The 22,502-nt window shown below is 42.8% G+C and overlaps 1 protein-coding gene across 2 annotated transcripts; it reads left to right on the top strand.

The window, feature by feature from the left end:
- Positions 1-1,740: 1,740 nt before the first annotated feature.
- LOC306922943 (receptor-interacting serine/threonine-protein kinase 4-like) lies at positions 1,741-21,955 on the top strand. 2 transcript variants are annotated; one of them, XM_079500861.1, is made up of 12 exons: positions 1,741-1,763; positions 2,264-2,334; positions 11,930-12,072; positions 12,245-12,578; positions 13,437-13,579; positions 13,664-13,713; positions 14,029-14,187; positions 14,952-15,034; positions 15,524-15,617; positions 15,936-16,000; positions 21,047-21,092; positions 21,533-21,955. In XM_079500861.1, exons 1-12 carry the CDS (start codon positions 1,757-1,759, stop codon positions 21,769-21,771), a joined length of 1,434 nt encoding a protein of 477 aa, XP_079356987.1. In that variant the 5' UTR covers positions 1,741-1,756; the 3' UTR covers positions 21,772-21,955. The 2 variants fall into 2 exon arrangements, with proteins under 2 accessions (XP_079356987.1, XP_079356988.1); XM_079500862.1 differs by lacking the exons at positions 1,741-1,763; positions 2,264-2,334 and adding an exon at positions 10,024-10,123.
- Positions 21,956-22,502: the final 547 nt, after the last annotated feature.

The raw sequence follows: 22,502 nt of genomic DNA, 5'->3' as shown, positions 1-22,502 counted from the left end.
ACTGCTATTAAGCGTGATTAAGAATCGATCACGGGCACATCCATGGCGGCCCTGTATAGTAGGCTATTACAGGACTGTATAGTAGGGCAGTATGGTACTGTATGTTTATACCATCCACACTATACAGTAATGGTCCATATTCTTAACATTTACTGTGCAAATCTCCATACCATGTATTGTACAGCATGACCAGTGTACTGGTCATGTGTTGCACAACTGTTGCTACTTTACAACTGTAATAGCACTATTTGATGATGCATTGTTAAATCAATGCAAAATATTTGTTGAGGGAAAAAGAATCGTTCATACAAGAAGCTGGCATCATTGGAAAACCTCATTTGGTGGATTTGGTACTGAGATGAAGGGGACAGTTGGCGGAAAACCCATTTCTAAATACAACAGCTTATTCATATCACACAACAGCTTATTCATATTTGGTAGACGATCACGACATTTTAATTTGTGCATCGGGGTGAGGCGGTAACTGCCTTGGAGATGTTAGAAGGAGTTAAGAATCTTGAGTGGTGTGATCGAGCGCAGAGCGAATTGGCTCAGTGTGGCGGCGACAGCTATAAGATGCCCTAGTTATGGTGTATTTCTTTCTCCATAAGGAATGCAAAGAACCATAGCTTATAATAGTTCATCAAAGAGGCTCTCAAAACAAACCACACATACTGTATAGAACGTTGCAGTCCCGCCCCCGACGACAGGCCCGGAAGAGAATTCCCCATTAATTTTTCCCATAGACATTTCAAAAAGTATAAGCCAACTCTTGTTGTGACAAATCATCACAATAAACACAATGTTTTGGGCCGATCAAACAATTAGAAAGAAGAAAAAAAGGGCAGGGTACAACACTTTTTTTGTTTTGTTTTTCCTCTTTCTAATTATTTGATTGGCCCAAAACATTGTGTTTATTGTCATGATTTGTCACAACAAGAAATGGCTTTGTCCGAGGGTTAAATGTCTTTAAATAAATACTTTTTTTGGCTCAACATATAATAAATTGATAATTAGACTAAAGCTGCACTGTGTCATATATTTGATAGTCCTAAGGCCTGAAAATAATACTGTATGAATATTTCATTGAGAAATATACCGATATCGACACACATGTGCAATTGTGCACTCCGACACACATGTGCGCGCTAGCTATTCATGTCCTTTTGTCAAAAAATAAATAAATCATACCTTCTTTTAAACTCCATCTACCCTTGACATGAAAACCGAACTGAAAATACCCTGCAGGCACTGTAGACATGTTTGTCTTACTTTGAATGCTGTAGTCTGTTGTATGCATGTTGTGAAATGTGTTGTTAGACGAGCGTTAGGGAGCCGCAGGGTAAAGGCAGTAGGGGATCCAGGGGAAGAGAGCTTCCACTTGTATTGAAACACAAGGAGGGGAAGAGAGCTTCCACTTGTATTGAAACACAATATGACTTTTTATTGTACTAGCTTTTGTTTGCAGGGCAAGAAATGTAACTTGTTACATACATCGTTAATGTGATATAAAGGTGGTATTTAAAAAAGCTAAAAACAGTTATGAATGAATGAATGAATGAATGAATGAATGAATGAATGAATGTTGTTTTTTATCTTTAGAGACTCCTGTCCAGGAGGCTTCAGACGCGTCTCCTCAGCAGACTTGGCTCAGATCTGATTCTGAACCCATTTGATTTGGCGTTAGGAACCCGCTTCGACCACATGCCCTTGCTGACATCGACCCCAGGCAGGGTTCGAATCCACAACCTTCCGCATGAAAGGTACAATTAATAAGCAAAAGTTTGGCAATTTTTAGGTCTCTTATAATATTATGCATGTGGTCTCTAAAGAACAGGACTGCAAATTTTGCAACAAGGTTTCTGTGTCCATGCATGCACCATGCAAGGAAAAGGCTATTCACATGAGCTATATAGATAGTATAAACACAATGATCTCTGTGGGCAAGAATCTCGGCACTCGGCAGTAACACCTAGCATGCCTCGTTGAGGTTAAACTCTTTCCACTAGCCTGTGGTTGTATCTGCTCCAATATCTGATGACAACTTGTCTCTGTGTTACTGCCCGTTAGACTCAAACGCGTTATCGATCCTCTCTGAACCACAATGACGGTGACGGCCCTTCAAAAAAGGCAGCGTGTGGCCACAGACTGACACACCTCCCCATACCTGATCCCACACAGTAACATCTGGACTGTTCATTTACTTCTGAGAGTGTACACATTCTTACGCCCTCTGAGTTTGATTGCCTCTCTGTCTCCGCAGCTCTCTCTCTGTCTCCCTCCCCAGTCCGTCAGTCCGTCTGTCTGTCTCTCAGTCCGTGTGTCAGTAAACAGGTAATCTATTCTCCAGCTCCATTAGACAGAGGCGAAGAAAGAACCTCTGCCCCAAATGTTTTGCAGGCATGTTATAGCAGCACAATAACAATTTGATTTATATTACTAAAGTCCTTCAGATTGTGTGCAAACCTCACGCAAATCGGTACACATTATCTCTATGGTCATGTGATCAAGACAATTCTGTCAGATTCTTTTCAAGCTTGTGGTCCTTGCACTGCAAAAGTAAAAACAAAGAGGCACCACGTCAAGCATGGTATTTCTCTAAGTAGGTATCATAGCTTGATCAGTGAAGATAAAGGTGCTTAAATTAAAGTGGAGGAAAAAATCATTCATCTATTCCCCATCCAGTCATATTACTCCAATAATTTTACTCATTCATAATCATAACCATGAATCTACAAGGATATTGGCCTGAACACTCAATCAAATTGAGCAGCACTCAGGCCTAGTTGGCTCGGCGCCTATGACAGGCTTGAGACCATTCTGTTTTATGGCTCAGCTACAGCAAAGCTTGGCCAATCACATTATTTACGGACCAATGGAGCCCTGAGGAGAGCTAAAATACAATTTAGTTTGTGTGTTTGTATCGGCAGCTCAATGGATGAGCAGTGAGCACTCGAAAATGTCTTTTTCCGGTTTGTGAGTCATTGAATGAGCTCACTTCCCCGCCAATAACTGAATGACCATAATGTTGCTCTGTATGTGAGTATATATGTGTGCGTATACATACATACTGTAGTGTATACTGCACATACACATGATTTCTACATTTTTCTTCTCCCTCACCCTCAGTGTGTTGTGTGAGAGAGTGTAAGTATATGTGTCTTTGATGGTCAACTGGTGATTACCTATAAGGTATCTCCATTCTTGTCTAACGCATGCAGGAATGCCTTTGAGTTTGCGTGAGTCAAGCCATATGCCATTTTTATGTAAAATGCACGACAGCAACATTATTAGTAGAATCTTTCATTATGCTTTTGAGAGGCTCTCAATAGAGAGTAAATTGGGACAGGGAGAAGGAGACAGGATTACCATCAAAGGTCAAATCCAGAAAGCCTCTCACTCCCAACATGGCACAGATTTGTTAACCGGTCCTGGACTTTGCATTTACGCACAGTCGCACACGCACACACAAATGAACGAACGCACGTATGTCTTTCTGTCTGTCTATCTGTAACTACATTCTATTTGATATATGATGTATTGGTTGTTTGCTGTAGGCAGTTTGCACTGTGAGTTATTAAAAGCAGTTCCTGTAATTACTGGGGATGCTAATCACTCCACCTGAAATATTAATACGCGCAGAGTGAGGAGGAAGCATCATCAATATTAATCTTGACAAGTACACTATAGCACGCACGCACGCACGCACGCACGCACACACACACATACACACATACACACACACACCTGCTGAAACATGAATAATTAAACTAGGTTCATGCTCCGAACATCATGTGAATACAAATGTCATGTATCCTATGAACAAATTGCTGATCTCCTCAGTGAATGCATTTCACATTTAATGAAAAATTCACCATGACAGAATTCACACAAGTTAAACAATAACAATATTTCATACACAACAGTGTGACTCCCATTGACTCCCACTAAACGTCATCATCATGCACAACAATTTGTATTTATTATTGGAAAACTATACAGTTTATTGCGAGCTATTTTAACTGCAGCGAAAACAGAAGGTTGCGGCTTAATGTGGAGTTTATAATCACAGCTGAAGAGTGACAGTAAACAGTTGGTGAGCTTGTTTTTCTTTTTACGAGCTTGCTAAATGTGTTGACAGCCGTATGATCTAGGGCTGACAGCTCATAGGGTGCTTGTATGAGAACCCCCTACTGTATGTGATAAGATAACGCTCATGGAGGCAGTATTGCAAAATGGATTTAGGGGAACAAGGCGGACAGTCTGTCAGCGTGGTGATATTGTGCTCGTCTACCGAGCCTGTCGTCTCTCGGCTGTGCTAGAAGGCACATTGATTGTACTTAGTTGGGCGCCAGTTTTGCACACAAAAATAACTCACAACGTGTTGCATTTGCTTGTAGATCTGCCATTTTGGCACACGACACTGGCAAGCAACCAATGCGTGATTTATACTTGGGTGTGTGACGCTTGTACGCAACTACTGTAAACTTGTATGAATCAAAGAACTTAAACCCTCAGATCGCCATGGACATGTTCTCCCAGGGCTCTATACTTGGTAAATTAGACAATCTTCAAGGTTACACAACACATCACAATGCAACGTGTTGTAAGCTCGTAGATCTGCTATTTTCACTGAACGTTTGCCCCAGAATAGGAACGCTATAGGTATACACGTGGTTACGTCTGAGACAAGGCCTCGAGGAGGATGAGATATTTTGACGGGAGACGTGATTGTGTCGTCTAACCGAGTGCCAAAACAAAAGCCTTCCTTTCCTCCTCCTCTCTCCTCCTATACGTTCCACCTCCTGCCACTGCCACTTATCCCTTTCCCCCGTGTACCGGCTTCCTCTGACCTGTCCGTCACTTCTTGTGCTCTTCTCCTCCTCTATCCCCCCCGCCCCACCCTCCTCTTCACCCCCCCCGGCCTCCACCCCCAGTGGGTTGCATGGCCAATCGCTATAGTAACAGACAGCCATGACAGGTGGAGATAGCAGGTAGTGCAGCGAGGTGTGACACCCCTGTGGGAATGCACGCCACCGACACTATAGAATGAGAATGAACAGAACAAGCTCTCCCCCAAATACAGAAGTCATCATTTGAACCACTCTGAGTGTTCCAGTTCATTGAACCGTTATCTGTGTGAGTGTGACACGCGTCACACGCGGTTACGGAATACCACTTTTCTTTTTTGTTCTTCTTTTTTTAGCTGCTAAGGATGGACAGGAGTGAGAGGAGTCAATGGGTTGTTTTACTCAAGTAAAAGTATCAATACTGCAATATAGAACTACTCTGTTACAACAAGTAAAAGTCCGGCATTCAAATTGAGTAAAAGTACTAAAGTATTGGTATCAAAATTTCCTTAAAGTACCAAAAGTAGGCTACAAAGTACACAAATCTGTGTATACAGGGCTGTAGTGGTTAACAAAGTGTAAAGTTTTCAAATAAATGTAGTGTACAATATTTTGGATCCAAGATGTAGTGGAGTAGAAGTAAAAGTATTGGAAAATGGAAATACTCAAAATCGTACTTAGTACTTAAGTAAATGTACTTAGTTACTTTCCACCACTGATGGGTTGCCTTTTCAGTGCGTTTCTACACTGTCGCGCTCCTTGGCAAGGCCTGAAGCAGGCCAAGCCGAGCCTATCTGCACGCTCCTTGGCCAGGCCTGAAGCAGGCCAAGCCGAGCCAATCTGTGTCACGTGACGTCACAGAGGAAATGGCTTATATCATAACAAGGTCCTATAAATATGGACTGCATGCAGCACAGCTCCTTTTTCCTTTCTGGATGTGTCGAACCGGTTCGCCCTTCTGGGCAAAATAAAACCGATCAGTAAAATCTACAGATTGCTCTTATGGTCTCTTGTCTGTCGGGCAGGTTTATTTTTTGCAGATTTGGCCAAGTTATAGCTCTGCTGTCTGCAAGAAACCACCTACCTAACTCCAATTTCAATTCAATAGCACTGATTTATGAAAAAACAAAACATCTAAAACCTCAAAAATGGAGTTAGGTGGTTTCCACCCGACAGCAATGATTATGCATTGAGTCTGAGAGATCAGTTTCCAGGCCCCAGATGGGTCCCCTATGTGTCTGTCTTCTACTGTTGGGAATGGGAATCATTCTCTGTCCACCCTCCTAATGACCTTTATTAGCACAGAGGAATGGCCTCGCGGTGAACACACACACACACACACACACACGCACACACACACACGCACACGCACACGCACACGCACACACACACACACACACACACACGCACACGCACACGCACACGCACACGCACACGCACACGCACACGCACACGCACATGCACAGACACAGACCTCATCCTAAACCCCACCCCGCTCCCCCTAACTAATAGCATGGATCCTCCCACACTTCACTGCAGCAGGACCTTGCAGTGCACGTGGAGCAGGTATAGACAAAGCTACTGTACAGCGGACACACCACCAGCAGCATGGAATGGGATTCCCTGTAGCGAAGGGAAAGTACTATAGCTATAGTTGCTGAATGTCCCCAGACATGAGCCACTTTCAGAATGGGAGATAGTTGTAGTAGAGGGGGAGGGGCAAGAACAAGCAGCATCCTCTTTTTTAATGAGATGACAGCTCAAAGCCTTTCTTTTATATTCTCTAAGGAAAGACAGACAAACAGACAGAGAGAGAGAGAGAGAGAGAGAGAGAGAGAGTGCAGTGTAGCCCCTCCACCCCCCCCCCCCCCCCCCCCCACCCTCTATACTGTAAGTCAATTGAGGAACATACCGTACCCTGGTGATATACTCACCATAAGGAGACCGACGGCGGTTTCGGGCATGTGTTGGACGGCCATGATGGGGTCCTCCTGTGGTTTCCTGAGATGCCGAAAGAGACTTGGAGCCGGGACAACCCCTCCTCCAACGGTCCCGCGCTGTGATGATCCTCTTCCCTGGTCCTCCTTATTCTTGCAGAGTTGTCACTCGATCCTTTGGCGAGATTTCTCAGACAGCACGCTGCATCTCCTTAACACTGACTGTATGTCTTTCTATCACCCTGGCACTCCTCCTCGCCACTGGAGAGCCATGCAGTGTCTCTCTCTGGCTCCTTATAGACTGAAGATGGTGCGGGGACTCTCCTCCTTTGATCTGTTAACAGAGCGCACCCTCCCTCCTCCTCCTTCTCCTCCTGCTCTGCACTTTCGACAATGACCCCGCAGCAGCACCCCCCTGTCGACCAACAACACCTCCAGAAAAAATAAGGTCTCTCACAACCCACCAGCAGATACGGCTCCCCCGTATCTGCTCCTCGTTTTGTCCTGGATTGTCCTGCTCTCCTCCCTCTCTCTCAGCATAAAGTGGATCCGGCTCCTCCAAGATGCTCCTCCATACGGAAGATGCTCTTCTCCACGTGGCTTTCGTGCCCGCCCGCCCGCCCGTCCGTTCCTTTCTGCAAACTCTCCTGTCGCTTCTGACCAAAAAGATCTGTGATGCCCCACAACCCTCCACTCCCCTGCCTCAGTCACCACCAGTCCATGCAGCACCCCCCCTCAGCGACCCACCTCCCTCCGAGTCCACAGCCTTCCTCCTCCCTCGGGGACAAGTCTACAGCAAAGCGCACGCCCTCTCCTCTGCTCACGGTGAGCTGAGCCGGTACAGTGCAGAGAGCTCGCCTTGGCAGCACTGGCGCCTGCCTCATCCGTCACCATACGAAGCAAGGAGAGAAAGGCAACACGGAGAGATGAGGAGAGGAGAAAGAAAATAACATGAGAATGTCAGGAGGAGGAAGGAAAAGAAAAGCACAAAGAATAGAGGACGAGATAAGGGGAGAGCGAGCGATGGAGTATGAGAGCAGCTGATAGTAAGAGAGAGAGAGAGAGAGATACACGCTGTGGCGGAGCGTAACCGAGAGGCTGGGATGGGTGGGAGGGAGGAGAGAGCAGACCGCGCCTATTGATGCCGGGCAGGCAGCACAAGTATATCAGACACAGTGTGTGTGTGTGTGTGCGTGCGTGCGTGCACGTGCGTGTACGTGCGTGTGTGTGTGCGTTTTAGTTATTGGCTCCAGTACCTGGGCTCCAGACAGCAGAGATTTTCAGATTTCGGCGGTAAGTGCAGTGGGGAACATTAATAATTTAAAATGAAACACGTCTCATCGTGGCTTTTGTCTAGTGTGTATGCCAGTGACACAGACACGAGAGAGAGAGAGAGAGAGAGAGAGAGAGAGAGAGAGAGAGAGAGAGAAACAACGCAAGATATTTACCACAGAGCTAATGTATTTTGTTAACATGAGAGTCCATAATAAAACACTTCCAACAGGATCCGTTTGCCATACACTGTATATCAATCCTCAAATTTTGGTGTCAAGTCAAGTCACCTTTATTTGTATAGCACGAATGTCCCTTCGGGGATAAATAAAGTATCCATCCCTTCAAAACAACAGGAGTTTATAAGCATGAGTCCAAAAGAGTAGTGTCTAGTCACTAGACACTACTCTTTTGGACTCAGGCATTGTATACAGTATACAATGCCTTGGTTTCAGCTAGGGCCAACTCCACAGAATACATTAAAACTAATTGGGAAAAAGAGTTGGAGAATACCATCACTACAGAGGAATGGGTAAATATGTGCAAAACACAAATTACGTCCACCAACTCAAGAATGTGGAGAGAATTCTGTTGGAAGAACCTAATGAGATTATTTATTACACCTAAAATTAAGTCAAGACAATTGAAAACAGAACAGCCATGCTGGAAACAGTGTGGCCACAAGGGAGCGGGCCACGCTCATATATTCTGGACTTGTCCTAAAATTCAGAAATACTGGCAGGATATCCACTCCACCTTGGAGACCATTCTGTGTTTTGAGATACCTCTGACTTGTTCCTTCTTATTGCTGGGAAATATCCCTGAAGAGTTTCTAATACATGATAAATATTTAATCAAGATCCTCTTAGCAACAAGTAAGAAAGCGATCACACAACACTGGTACCAACAGGACCCACCAACGAAAGAACATTGGATGGACATTACTGAGGAACTGTATGTTATGGAAAAACTAACATTCATACTTCAAGAGGATAAGTTCTATATATAAAAAGTTGGAAAAGTGGGATCTCTTCTCTCAGCCTAGCGATAATGCAATAGGATTTCAATTAATGTATCTTGTAATATGAAAAATGCAGCTTTGTCTTTTGTTTTTTGTTTTTGTCTTCCTCTTTTTGTTCTTTTTTTCGTCTTGTCTTTTTGTTTTGTTTTGTTGTCTGTCTTTTCATCAATAAAAATTAAGTGAAAATAAACAAAACAACAGGAGCTGCCTTGGTCTGACAGTACATCTGCAAGACAAGAGAGACAGGGCAGCCAATCAGGTGAGGCACATTCCTATACAAGTCAGTGTGCCACCCCTTGGCTCTCCCATTGACTAGTCCCATTGACTACTTTGCCTGCAGTGTCTCTGACTACTGTTAAATCAATGGACCTGATTGACACAGTCACAGTGTCAGACTCACACCAATTTGAAACAGATGAGATACATTGCCTATATAGAACCTAATGAGATTCTTTATTACATTCCTGTTCTGTTTTGATGAATTCCTGTTCTGTCTATAGAAGTGTCTATTTGTACGTCTCTAAATGTTTTGATGATTTGAACATGGTGGACCCTATTGGAAACAAGTGTAATGCTTAATTGGGTCGTCCACTCACAGTTAACAGCCTTTGTATTGAGTTTGTGCTTGAAATGTACTGTAATTCTGCAAACTGTTAATAAATTCTTCAATCAATCAATCAAACCTAAAATTAAGTCAAGACAATTGAAAACAGAACAGCCATGCTGGAGACAGTGTGGCCACAAGGGAGAGGGCCACGCTCATATATTCTGGATATTATTCAGAATATAAAATTCAGAAATACTGGCAGGATATGAGATACATTGCCTATATTCAACACAAGCACATTGCTGCTGCACTGGATGGATGCCACCCCTTGGCCCTCCTCATGTACAACAAACCCCACCCCAAAGTCCCAGAGCAGTACCAGGTATTATCCACAGAGAGCAGATAAGAGGGTGGGACACAAAGCAGTGGACAGCGACACACGACTGCCAAGTAAAAGCAATCTGAGGACTATAATATTTCACACATTCACGATATGGTAAGTACCTTAAAATTGTGATACAATTTATAATAACAAAGAAAGAGAAAACTATATAAAAAACTTTATTATCAGGAAGTGGGTCATTCATGACAAATCTCGAAGCCGCCGAAAATACAGAACAATGTAGTTCTGCAATTTCATTCTATTTCAAGACAATGAATGTAGGCTACTATATGCAACAGAAAAAAGCCGTTTATGGAGCAATTGCATGTGCTTGTTGAAAATAAATGAAAATGTGTTTAAATGTTAAATTTGGGAGGAATGTACCTTCAAATGTACAACAAATAGACATACTTAGGTTTTGTGTAGAATATAATTTTAAAAGTACAACATGTTGAAGTAGAATTAGTTACTTATATTAATTTAAAATTATGTTTCCTTCCGTCATGTACGGATCCTGTCTTCCGCATCTGGTCAGACAAGGGTTTAAGGTCCATTAACGACCTTTATACTCATAATGTTTTTTCATCATTCGCCGACCACTCTGTTAAATTCAACCTCCCCATTCGCACATATTTCGCTTTTTTCAAATCAGGCACTCTGTTATGTTGGACTCCTACTTGTCTGAGACAAGTAGTCTCTTGAGGCTGGTGAAAGGAAGCTTACTTCAATTATATATGACGCTATTTTAAAGTTATTCACTCATTGAGAGCTGCCTGCATGGGACCAGCACCTCGGTATCAACATGTCAGATGATCAGTGGGAGCATGTGTTAGACGGTAGACATGGTTTATACCTCCTCTATATGTACCAGTCTGCGAGGCACAGATTATTGCAGTGCAATATATAGAGTCCATTATACCAACGCAAAGCTGCCCCGAATTTACCCTGACAGGTCCGATTGGGACCTATATTCGGGCCGTCCGATGAACGTAACAGATGAAAACAATGGCCAGGCGCCAGCAGACTACACGCACATGTTCTGGTCCTGCCCTAAATTGACAACGTTCTGGTCTGCTGTGTTTAACTCACTCGGGGAGGTGTTGGGTGAACCAGTTGACCCTGACCCCCTCACTGCCCTTTTCAGTATCCCTTCAATGCCTAATTCGTCCAGCTCCACGCTTCCAGTTATTGCCTTCACAACTTTACTTGCCAGAAGACTAATTCTTCTTAAATGGATACATCACTCCCCCCCTACACATAATAGATGGATTCACGACATTCTATATTGTATTCAAACTTGAAAAGATTAGGTTCTCCCTTAACGGCTCTTTGAAGACGTTCCACAAAACCTGGCAGCCCTTTCTGATTCTGAACCACATGCACCCTTGGTTCCTTACCATACTGGAAGAACACAATTGAGCAGGACCCCCCCCCCCACACACACACACACACACACACACACTTTCTGTTATTTTTATTTTATTTTCTGTTTTTTGTTTTGTTTCTGGTGCTTTAATTGTTAAAAAACTGACCTTTTTCGATCTGTCTGTTAAAAAAAATCACACCCGTGTGAATTTAGGGGTGCTAATATATTAAAGTCTAACTCATGTTGATTAGGTGATGTAATGGTGATGTAACATAAAAAGTGCCAACACAAACATTTAATGCCATTAACAATAAAGAGACAATATGACGTAATGAGGGACAATATGACGTAATGAGGGACAATATGACGTACATTTTCCCTTCGTTGTCAATGGCATTTTTAAAATAAACATTGAACTAAAAACAAACATTAAACCTGTATAGGCGCCCCTCAAAATAAATAAATAATAATAATAATAATATATATGTATGTTTAGTAGACATGCCATTAGTGGAATGTACCGTTAAAGTGTACTGTATGTTCCGTGCTGACAGCTGACACAGCGTGGCAGAGAGACAATCGGCGATGAAAGCCTGGAGAACTGGCGAAGCCTTGGCTCAGGGGGCTTTGGAGAGGTCTTAAGGGCCAAACACAAGGACTGGCACTTTGAAGTGGCCATTAAGCTGCTTCATGTTGGGTAATGATGATAAAGTCTAAATCATTGCGATGGGAATTTTATCTGGTATATTATTTCACACTAATGACTGATTTCATTATCTTCAGTCCTATCAAAGTCAGTTTCATGTAACTGCGTAAATGCTGTCTCTCTCTCTCTTCCTAAACTGGTCCGGCTGCCTGCCCTTCTGCAGCTCTGACGCCTCGTGTCCCGCCCTGTGGCGAGAGGCTGATCATATGGACTCTGCCATCATTCAGTATTTTCCCAGGGTCTATGGGATGTACCAGGGCTGTCCCCCTGGCCTGGGCGTTACCAAGAGGCAGGGTATAGTCATGGAGCTGATGGAGAGAGGCTCCCTGCAGTCCCTCCAGAAGGCCCTCTCTAAGCCCCCACCCTGGCCCCTGGCTTTCCGCCTGGCCAACCAGGTGGCCCTGGCTATGAACTTCCTCCACAGTAAGAAAATACCACTTGTGCATATGGACCTGAAGCCAGCCAATGTACTACTGGATGCCAACTTAAATGCTAAGGTAAATACAGTAAGACGCCTGAGGGCACACATCCGCCTCGTTGACGGCAGACTGCTGGGCGAGCGCTGGCGCTTTGGCATGGGGGGTCAGATCACTGTACTGGCCATATAAGGAACATGTATGGGGTGTACAGTGTTTGATGAGGTCAGATCAACATATGGAATGTCAGAACAGGTGAGCTCCATACAGTATATGGAGATCTAAGGGTGGTAGCGGGGACATTCTCTTGAGTGTACAGGGTTTGATGAGGGCCCAGGTAGGGCCAGGCCTTCATTTTCAGGGCTGTTGAGAACTCTAGTTATCGCCAGCTGCCGGGCAGCTAATAACACTAATAACTTTGGGGCAGGCCCGTCTAGAGTTTGAATGGACAGGTGGGCCTGTTCAGAATTCTAGTTTTCGCCGGCTGCCAGACACGGCTGCACTAATAACTTTGGGGCAGGCCCGTCTAGAGTTTGAATGGACAGGTATAAGACAGAACAGGTTCTGACATATATCCATGGAGATCTAAGGGTTTGAGGTTTGAGGTCAGATGTAGAGTTGCTGGCCAATATTGATGACATCAGAGATCTCCATATATGGGCTTACCTGCGACAGCAGGTCACCAAAACACTGATGGTGCCCGACCAACACACTGACGGGAAATGCACAATTCCATAGTTAACTGCGACCGTCGCAATAATAATATCCATCCATCTACTTTTGTATTCAAATTAATCATGGAGCACCCTGTGCTTGCTCTACCAATTAATGCCATGGCAACCAACAGTTTGATTACCATCTCAAGAAAATGATCTTTGCCCTCACTGGGTCTCTTCAAATTTCTATATAAATAAATCAGAAACCTCTTTATTTCAACAGATATCAGATTTTGGCTTGTCTAGCGTGTCCACCAGCGTTTTGAAGACCAGCGACAACGGTGACCATGGGGGTACTGCAGCCTACACACCACCGGAAGCTTTTGAACGCTCATACAATCGTGTTCGCTCTTATGATATTTACAGGTAAACTTTTGAACAAAAGCACGTAATAGAGTTAAAATTGTGTTCATTATTTATAACTTTTGTTTTTTTTACCCCTCTTATTAGCTACGGTATACTTCTCTGGACCATTCTTACTGGAAAGGAGCCCTACCCAGGTAAATTATTTCGTATTCCATTTGAATACAGTAGCAGATATAAACTTAAATAAAAAAGAGTGATTGTAATGTATCTCTCACAAGTTCAAATGTGGATATATGAGAGGAAGTTTCACTTCCCCACAACCCACAGGTTTGCTTTGTTAATGAGCCTTTCACCAACACTACACTCATTTAGTGTTTCCTCTTTTCTGTGTAAAGCAATTTGAAAACATCTTAGACCAATCTAAACCTTGTTAATTCCAGCACTTTCCAAATCTGTAAAACAAACAGCCACATACATGCACCAATATGTGTCCTGTGTTTTATGCATAGCGGGGAGTGGTTACAGCCTTCTGGTCTTCAGGATTAAACAGGGAGACAGACCCGATCTTGACCAAATTGAGCAGAAAGAGGCAGATGGTTTGGAGGAGCTGGTTGGCCTCATGAAGAGGTGCTGGGATGCCGAGTCCACAAAGAGGCCCTCCTTTAGAGGTGAAATTACATCAATACTCAGATTTACAATTTTATATTTCATAGTAGTGTATTAATGTATTTGTATCATACTAGACCCTAGTAGACCAGGGCCCGACTGTAGAGCACCGAGTCGGTAACGATAGAAGTTGGAGATCCATGCAATACCCGTTGTACAGAGTACCCGTTTCACCCAGCTGTCTGTGTCCCTTTTATGCCCATATATGGAGATTTCTGTATCTGTCTCTCTGTGTCAGGTATGCCCAAATATGGAATGTCAAAACAGGCCAGCTCCACATATGGAGTCTGGGCAGGGGCCCTGTCCAGAGTCTGGGCAGGGGCCCTGTCCAGAGCCTGGGCAGGGGCCCTGTCCAGAGTCTGGGCAGGGGCCCTGTCCAGAGCCTGGGCAGAGGCCTTTTGTGGCGGTTCTGGACAACTGTGGATCCAACCGACTCGACACCGGGCACTGCTGCACTCCCTTTGGGGGTGTGGAACGTGTGTGTCGAATTTGAGACACCAGAGATTTGGTGCATTTACAGATATGTCAATTCTGAAAACATCAAATCATGGCAAAAATATAATTTGGACATACAGTATTATGTGAGAAATATACCTTAGAGGCCAGAATATAGCTTAAATTTAGGGTATCATTTTGTTAAATGTAATTACTGCAAAAACAATAAATATAATCTTCATGTATATGCACAGCATTCATTCTGATACAGAGTTATAATTCTGTTTTGAATTATACGATAAAATGGCCAAATATCTATTCTTTCTTTCAGAATGCATTGGCGTGACAAGTGATGTTTTTTCAAGGCATGAGAAGGGAATCAATAAGGCTACTTATGAAGTCTTGACAGAGCTGGTAGGTAGGCCTACGTGCACTAATTTTCCTTTCCTTTGTAAAAAATCACACCCGTGTGAACTGAGTGGTGTAAGGTCTTATATAGCCTGATCAGCTGTGGTCTGACGTAATGTCTGACGTAATGAAATCACACCTGTGTGAACTGGGTGACCGTAGCAACCATGCTCATTTTTTACGCACAGACAGACAGACAGACTAACAAAGCCAGTTGTAGGAGTGGTTTACACCACTCAAAAATAACCTTGCTGTGTATTCACTCTGTTTTTGAGTGGTGCAAACCACTCCAACAACTGGCTTTGTTAGTTTACGTGTCCACGTGTCCATGTGTTTGTTCGTACCAAAAAAACGAGCATGGTTGTTATGGTCACTCAGTTCACACGGGTGTGATTTCATTACGTCAGACCACAGCTGATCAGTCTATATAAGACCTTGCACCACTCAGTTCACACGGGTGTGATTGTTATAATACCATTGCTCCAGGAGGACCAGGACCAAGTGAACAGACAGGAGTGTGTACAGGCAAATACCTACAGTCTACCACCAGTTATACCTTCTCTGCCAGTTCTCAGTAGCAGTTCACCAGGTATATATCTGTCTCTTCACACATACTGCACTTTTGATGTTATAATAATTTAAATTATTAATTGTGTGTGTGTGTGTGTGTGTGTGTGTGTGTATTGAGGACGTCACAGTAGAAAGATGTTGTTCTGAAATGGACTTGCAGCCAAATCTGACCCATTTGTGATTTGTCCCCGTCAGATTATACAGTATGCAAGTGTGCGTGCGTGCGTGCGTGCGTGCGTGTAGCCATACAATATCATGAATAATAAATAATGTCATATGTCATAATAGTGTCTACAAATATGTCTTAAATAAAACAAACATACACCTCTTTCAACAGCAGTGTCAAGAGATGTAGGAGTGGATCATGGTGGTTTTGGAAAAAGTAAAGGACCCCCAAAGCAGGTAAAAGGCTCAACGTTTGTCCGCCATACAGGCAAATGGACCAAAATTAACTACCATGAAACTATGAAATCTGAAAAAGCATAAACCAACACGAGCCAGCAAATCAATTATGACCTGAGATAGAGATACACGTTGTCATTGCATGCTGTTGTTGTGCATTACACAAATTAGGAAGATTAGCAACCAGAATCAACTGGGACTCCTGGACTCGCATCAGCTCATATCACAAAATGTGAATAAAATATGATAAACATCTAGTCACTTTAGTGTAAATTGGAACTTTTAGACATGTATTCGCAATTACACATAAATGGTGTGAGTGCTGGATATCCTAAGATTTAGACTCTCGTAGATGTATTTATCGATTCTGACATTTTCAATCTACAAGAGTTCAGAGATTTTTCCGCCCGGACCTAGAATTGCTCTCAACATGTACAAATGCAAAATCTAAGGTGCTATACCCTGCTGCCCCACCTGTCTGGTTTATCTGCGCAATGTGTTTAAAACTTGTAGGTGTGTAGTTTTCAATAAAAAACTACACACCAAAGTGTTTTGATCCACTCTGTCTCGGAAATTCGGAATCTGTCATCCATCTTGGATCTCTCCTCCCTTGGCGGTCAGGGTTGCGCAGCCAGTTGCACCCATTCCCATTGGGGGAGACGAGGAGAGATCCAAAATGGATGACAGATTCCGAGACAGTGGATCAAAACACTTAATTTTATTGAAAACTACAGACCTATGGGTTTTAAACACTGGACGCAGGCCGACCTGACAAGTGGGGCAGCAGGGTAAGCAGTGAGCACCTTAGATTTTGCATTTGTACATGTTGAGGTCCGGGGGGAAACATCCTCTGAACCATGGGTAATGGGGAACTGCCCATAAATCCGAAGTCCCGTTAGTCCAAACATGCATTAAGGTTGGCGAACATGCACTGCTCCCATGCTTGCGGTTATGTTTAGGTTAGGGTTAGAGATATCGTAGATTGAAAATGTCAGAATCGATAAATACATAGTCTAAATCTTAGGCTACTTGCTGGAGATAGAAGTCATCTGTGGCGAGGTGGGTTTTCAGTTACCTGACACCCGTTAATAATTAGAGCTGAGCTGGGCAAGTTCTATATTTTAGCTGTTAACACACTAACAAAAGATTGACAATAGAGAAAACTGTGCACATACCCTCACAGTCTCACCTTGTGACTGTAGGCCTTAATTGTTTATAGAGCCTATACACATAAGCGTTTGCAGACATCCCATGCAGTGTGTGGAGACCTATTGACTTTCATCCCATGCAGTGTGTGGAGACCTATTGACTTTATGCAGACATCCCATGCAGTGTGTGGAGACCTATTGACTTTCATCCCATGCAGTGTGTGGAGACCTATTGACTTTATGCAGACCGCATCCATCTTGCCAGCAAGGTGCTAGGAGCAACTTCCCATTGACAGCCCATTCATCCAAACAGAAAAGTCCTGTCTAATTGTAATTGTAATGATTTAAACAACGTCCAACTCACCAACATTGCAGCTGTACGAAAAGCTTGAAGTGTTTGTTTCATAAAAATCCACGTTATGGGCTACTTCCTTGCAGATGAATCATTGATTATATTATAGATTAAGTGTGGAAGCGCTCGTTATCAGTAAAGCATGCAAACTCCTGCTGCCTCCTGCATTATGTGCAAATAAAAACAGGTGGTACACATGGGCCGTTGAGTGATCTACATCGAGCACTTCCAAACTTCAACACTTAGAAAAATAAATCCCCTGCAAGGTATTTCTTGACAAGAAGTAGCTGGATTTACGGTGGTGATTTTTATGAAACAAACACTTTGCAGATAGAAAGTGGATAATTCAAGCTTTTCGTACAGCTGCAATGTTGGTGAGTTTGACATTGTTTAATACAATTAGACAGGTCTTTTCTGTTTGGATGAATGGGCTGTCTGAAGTTGCACCTAGTTAGCACCTTGCTGTCAAGATGGAGGCAGTGTGATGTAATTTTACCCTTCATACACTAGATGGCAGCAAAGGTTTTGCTTAATAATGTCATATCAAGAGAGTCAGCTTCAGCTAAACATTCTAGATAGTTCTTTTAGACTTTCTTAGAATTCACTCTTCGCTAAGTCCCACCCAAGCCCGTTCTTGGCCAATACCACGTTAGCGACGGTTACTATGTTAGGATCCTGGTCACGCTTTCAATGCTGGTCAAAATGTTTCAGCAGTGTCAATAAATATATTTGCTGTACAGCATGTGTGGACCTCAGAAAGATGGTTTGTTTTCTTACCTTGTTATGAGCAAACTAGTCCATTCCATGAATCAGTTTATGACATCAGGAAAACTCGTTTTATTTTCGTCTTTTGATAGATTTATAAAGTAACTATTTTGGTGTGAAGCGGTTCTGGTGTTCCCAACTCTCGTTTGTAAACAAGTCGCCATGCTGTTTGAGATGCACCCAGCTGCAGTCCCAGACATTTATCCTAAAGTGTCTCCCTCAAACACGTCCAAAATTGTGTATGGTGTTTGCGACAAGTGGACGAGATCAAATACATTTGTTTAATGTTTACATCCAACGGCCTGAGACCGAGGCTACTTCAGAAGTGGGTGTACAGATTTGGACCAATCAGATCGTTTTGAAGGCAAACCGGAACTTCTTACCACACAAACTTGTCAGGGTTGCCAGGTCTGCTTATTTCCCGCTACTTTTGGCTTAAGGCTAATAATTAGTGTATGTAATACATTACCAAAACATGAATTATCATAGACATATGCCTACATAGTATTTATAATGATAAATGCATACAATCTTTTTATTATGATTATATATGGTCATATTATTGTGTTTGTTTTGGCTTGTTTTTCTTGATTTGGCTTTAAGAGTTGGCTTGTTTTTGGAGGTGGGTTGGCTTATTTCTCTCACACAATGTGGCAACACTGAAGTCAAAACAAAAACAAGACAACCTTGAAATTTTTTATTAAAAATATAACCGCATGAGTTTTCCTGATGTCATAAACGGTCAGAATCAGCTTAGTGTTCTAAAAGAGTGACTTTGAGAGCTGTTTCCCCGTTACAATGGAAGTCAATGAGAGCCTATTTTTATTTCTAATATGTACTATTAAACTGCACAACGGAGCGAAATAATTCATGGAATGGACTAGTTTGCTCACAACAAGGTAAGAAAACAAACCCTCTTTCTGAGGTCCACACATGCTGTACAGCAAATATATTTATTGACACTGCTGAAACATTTTGACCAGCATTGAAAGCGTGACCAGGATCCTAACATAGTAACCGTCGCTAACGTGGCATTGGCCAAGAACGGGCTTGGGTGGGACTTAGCGAAGAGCTAATTACCATGTGATTTTCCGTGTGTCTGTCCGTCCATACAGCTTCAGTGTGTCCCTCTATGTCTACAACATAAAAGTTTCTTTTTGTTTTTTCTGACTATACACATTATCATGTAGACGGCTCATATCAAAAGCCTGTACTTTTAATTGTGAGTTTGTCAACAATATTAGTCTAAGCTAATGTGTTAGGTATCTGGTCTAGAGGGGCGGGTCGCGGCAGAGATTTGCACGCCCTGATTGGATCTCACCGATCTGTCAGTCACCCCCGGCACGTCACATCATTTGGAGCGACGCCCACCCGGAAGGGTTGACGCCCAGAGCGGTCCAGGCTTTCATTTGCGCCGATGAAAATGAAAGCCTGGTACCGAGGCTAGTCAACAATTGTCTACATAACCTTCCCAGCTCTATAGTTGGCCTACATAGTTAAAGGACAACTCTTCTTATTTTTCCCCCTTTTTAACCCAAGATTCATGTTTTAGGTTGTATTAGAGATTGTAAAATATGAGTGTTAAAGTTGTCCTTTAAGCAACTTAATGTCACCCAAAATCCAACCTATCACTGCTCTCTCCAATTAGCCCTTCGCAAAACCCCACCCCAAAAAGCTATTGTCCAATGCCAATCCAAATAGTTTGGCAATAAACCGTTGCTATGCAAGACAAGCTTTTGTCACCTCATACGTAGCTGTCATTGTGCTTGGCTGTGTTGTTGAACATTTACACAGCTTAATGTCAGGAAAGTTACACGACTGAGTCTGATCCACCCAGGTGATGGCAATAATATAATGACCGTAGTCTTGTGAAAAATCCTGTGTCGCAGTCGTTAAAGTTGATGTTGGATACTGTTTCTCCCTCTGTCATTTCCTCGTATTTCTATAGTTTATTGAAATAATGTCATGCACATTTTGTCCAGTGCATAGCCTACTGCAGGCCTGGTTGACTAGATTTAGAAGACATTTGATGCTCTTGCTACTGAAATGATCGATTATTTATATGGAGAAATATCCCGTCATCATTCTCTTGAGCCCCATTGCCCCCGCCGGCAGGCCAGCGGCTGTCCACCTCTGAACAGCGCTCAGCGGGTCAATGGATATGGATAATGCATATATGCGTCAATGTGTGAGAGGACAGCTTGCCCTGTCTCCTCGCTGCTAACATGCCTATTGGACAAGGATGGGTTGGGGGGTGGTGAAAATGTTCTGGGTGTGCAAGGGGTCTCAGTCTCCACATAGGCAATGCAGATGAAATGAAATGAAATGATTACTATATTTACCCAGGGTATCTGGGCTAAGCTCAAGAACTTGTTTCCAGCCAGGCCCTGCTCATAGAACATTTCATCGTAGTGGTTCAATGCCTTGTTCAAGGGCACTTCAGCGGTGGTAAATTTAACGTGTCAGACCGCTGATTCGAACTGGCGACCTTCCGGTATCAAGCCCGCTCCGCAATCCGTTCGGCCACCGCTGCCACTAAGATAGCCTCTATATAGGCCTACTCTCCTCACACACCATTTTCATGAATTAAGTGTTAAACAAGGCCTAATTAAAATGTTGTATTGAGAGATTTACTGAATCGTTAGTGGTTATATTACATGAAATCTAGCAGGGGCCAAAATGCATCTCATTGTTGGTTTTCAGATTAAAGACCACTAACTACTGTAGCCAATAGCACTCAGGCATGATAATGATTTAAATAACATTATTGTGTAACAACAGAATGCTGACGAGAGTTTGACTTCAGAAAAAACTGATGGAGAAAAAGGTGAGCTTTTCTGTTCTTGCTTCCGTTGGTAGTATTATATGTAGTATGCACCAACTGTTAACACTAATATGTGAATGTACCGTATATGACTATATACAATATATATGCTATAATGACATACTGTTCTTTTAGGTTTTATGACCTCAATTACACCCACACAACCTGAACATTGAACATTCAGCGGATTTTCTGTGTTCTGGGGTTTTCTCGGTGGGTTCTGAAGCCTTTTGAGCTGCAATGAAAACAGGCAATAATCCCTCAATTGTTATGTCATATATGGGATTTGTGAACTCTTACATCAGAGAGCACCTGTTAGACCACAGAAAATCTACTGAAGGTTAAAAGTTCAGTTTCTTTGGGTGCAATTGAGCTCAGAAAACAAAACAAAAAATAAGACGATCCCTTTAAACTCAATCACTGTCCTTTTCTCTTACATACAGCACAATTTGTGATCCAGCACAGAGCACAGTTGACTCAGAACGTGTCTACAGTCATGGCTATAGTCGACAGCCTAGGACCCATGGTCCATCCTGAAGTCTATGCCAGGATTCAAGCTGACAAGACGAGCATGGAGCAAATGAGGACTCTGTACATGACAAGGCTACAAAAAGGGGGGATAAAAATCAGAGCAGCATTTTATGATGCCCTTCAACAGCACGAACCCCATCTGTTGGATTGATCGATGGAGCAACCGATTGATTGATGATTTATTTTGAATATGAAAAAGGGATAAAAGCAGATACAAGGAAAACAAGACTACAATAGAAGTTAAATTAAATAACCTGTGCAATGGATTTTTGGAGGATTTTATTTTGATGTTTCACTCTGAAACGGAAAGCTGTGTGTTTTTTAACCAATCATCCCATACCCCTTCAGGGTATGGGATGTAGATCCGCTACATGCGCCTGCGCGACGAGTGCGTTGAGTTTGTTTGTTTACAACGGGCAGCAAAGCTCGTGGCTTATTTCTAACCTATAATGTTTTCAGATACATAAGTTTAAAACGAGTAATACAGTAGTTCTGTAAACAAAATCAGCTGTGTTGGAGGAACGCGCAGCGATGGGAATCAACCAGATGAATGAAATCCAGATTAATTTTTATTCATGCAGGACTCGACATGTCATCACGCAGCACATTTTCATTCAAAGGAAGTAATTCAAATTGGATTTTTATGGACTTTTGATATAAAAATTCACAAAGATGGAAATTTTCCCATTGTTTTGGCATAGATTGTTAGGTATGCCATATGAGGACCACGGGTATGCTCTAAAAGTGTGAAAAACGTATTTTTATATGTCCCTACTGTAGATCATTGGCTGCACCAATCACACCTTTTTTTACCAAGCTAAAAAGCTGCTAACGCAACTCGCAACGGTCCATGTCACCATGTGTGACCTGTTAACATTGTAT

The sequence above is a fragment of the Electrona antarctica genome (genome assembly GCF_951216825.1).
Source record: "Electrona antarctica genome assembly, chromosome: 5".
In the NCBI taxonomy this organism is placed as follows: domain Eukaryota; kingdom Metazoa; phylum Chordata; class Actinopteri; order Myctophiformes; family Myctophidae; genus Electrona; species Electrona antarctica.
The sequence above is the reverse complement of the archived record's forward strand: the minus strand, read 5'-3'. Positions and strand labels throughout refer to the sequence as shown.

What these genes read in the sequence shown, in the direction of transcription:
- LOC306922943 (XM_079500861.1), top strand. An exon ending in ATGCCAACTTAAATGCTAAG is followed by an intron (nt 12,579 to 13,436) that starts GTAAATACAGTA and finishes TTATTTCAACAG; the next exon opens with ATATCAGATTTTGGCTTGTC. An exon ending in TCTCAGTAGCAGTTCACCAG is followed by an intron (nt 15,618 to 15,935) that starts GTATATATCTGT and finishes CTCTTTCAACAG; the next exon opens with CAGTGTCAAGAGATGTAGGA.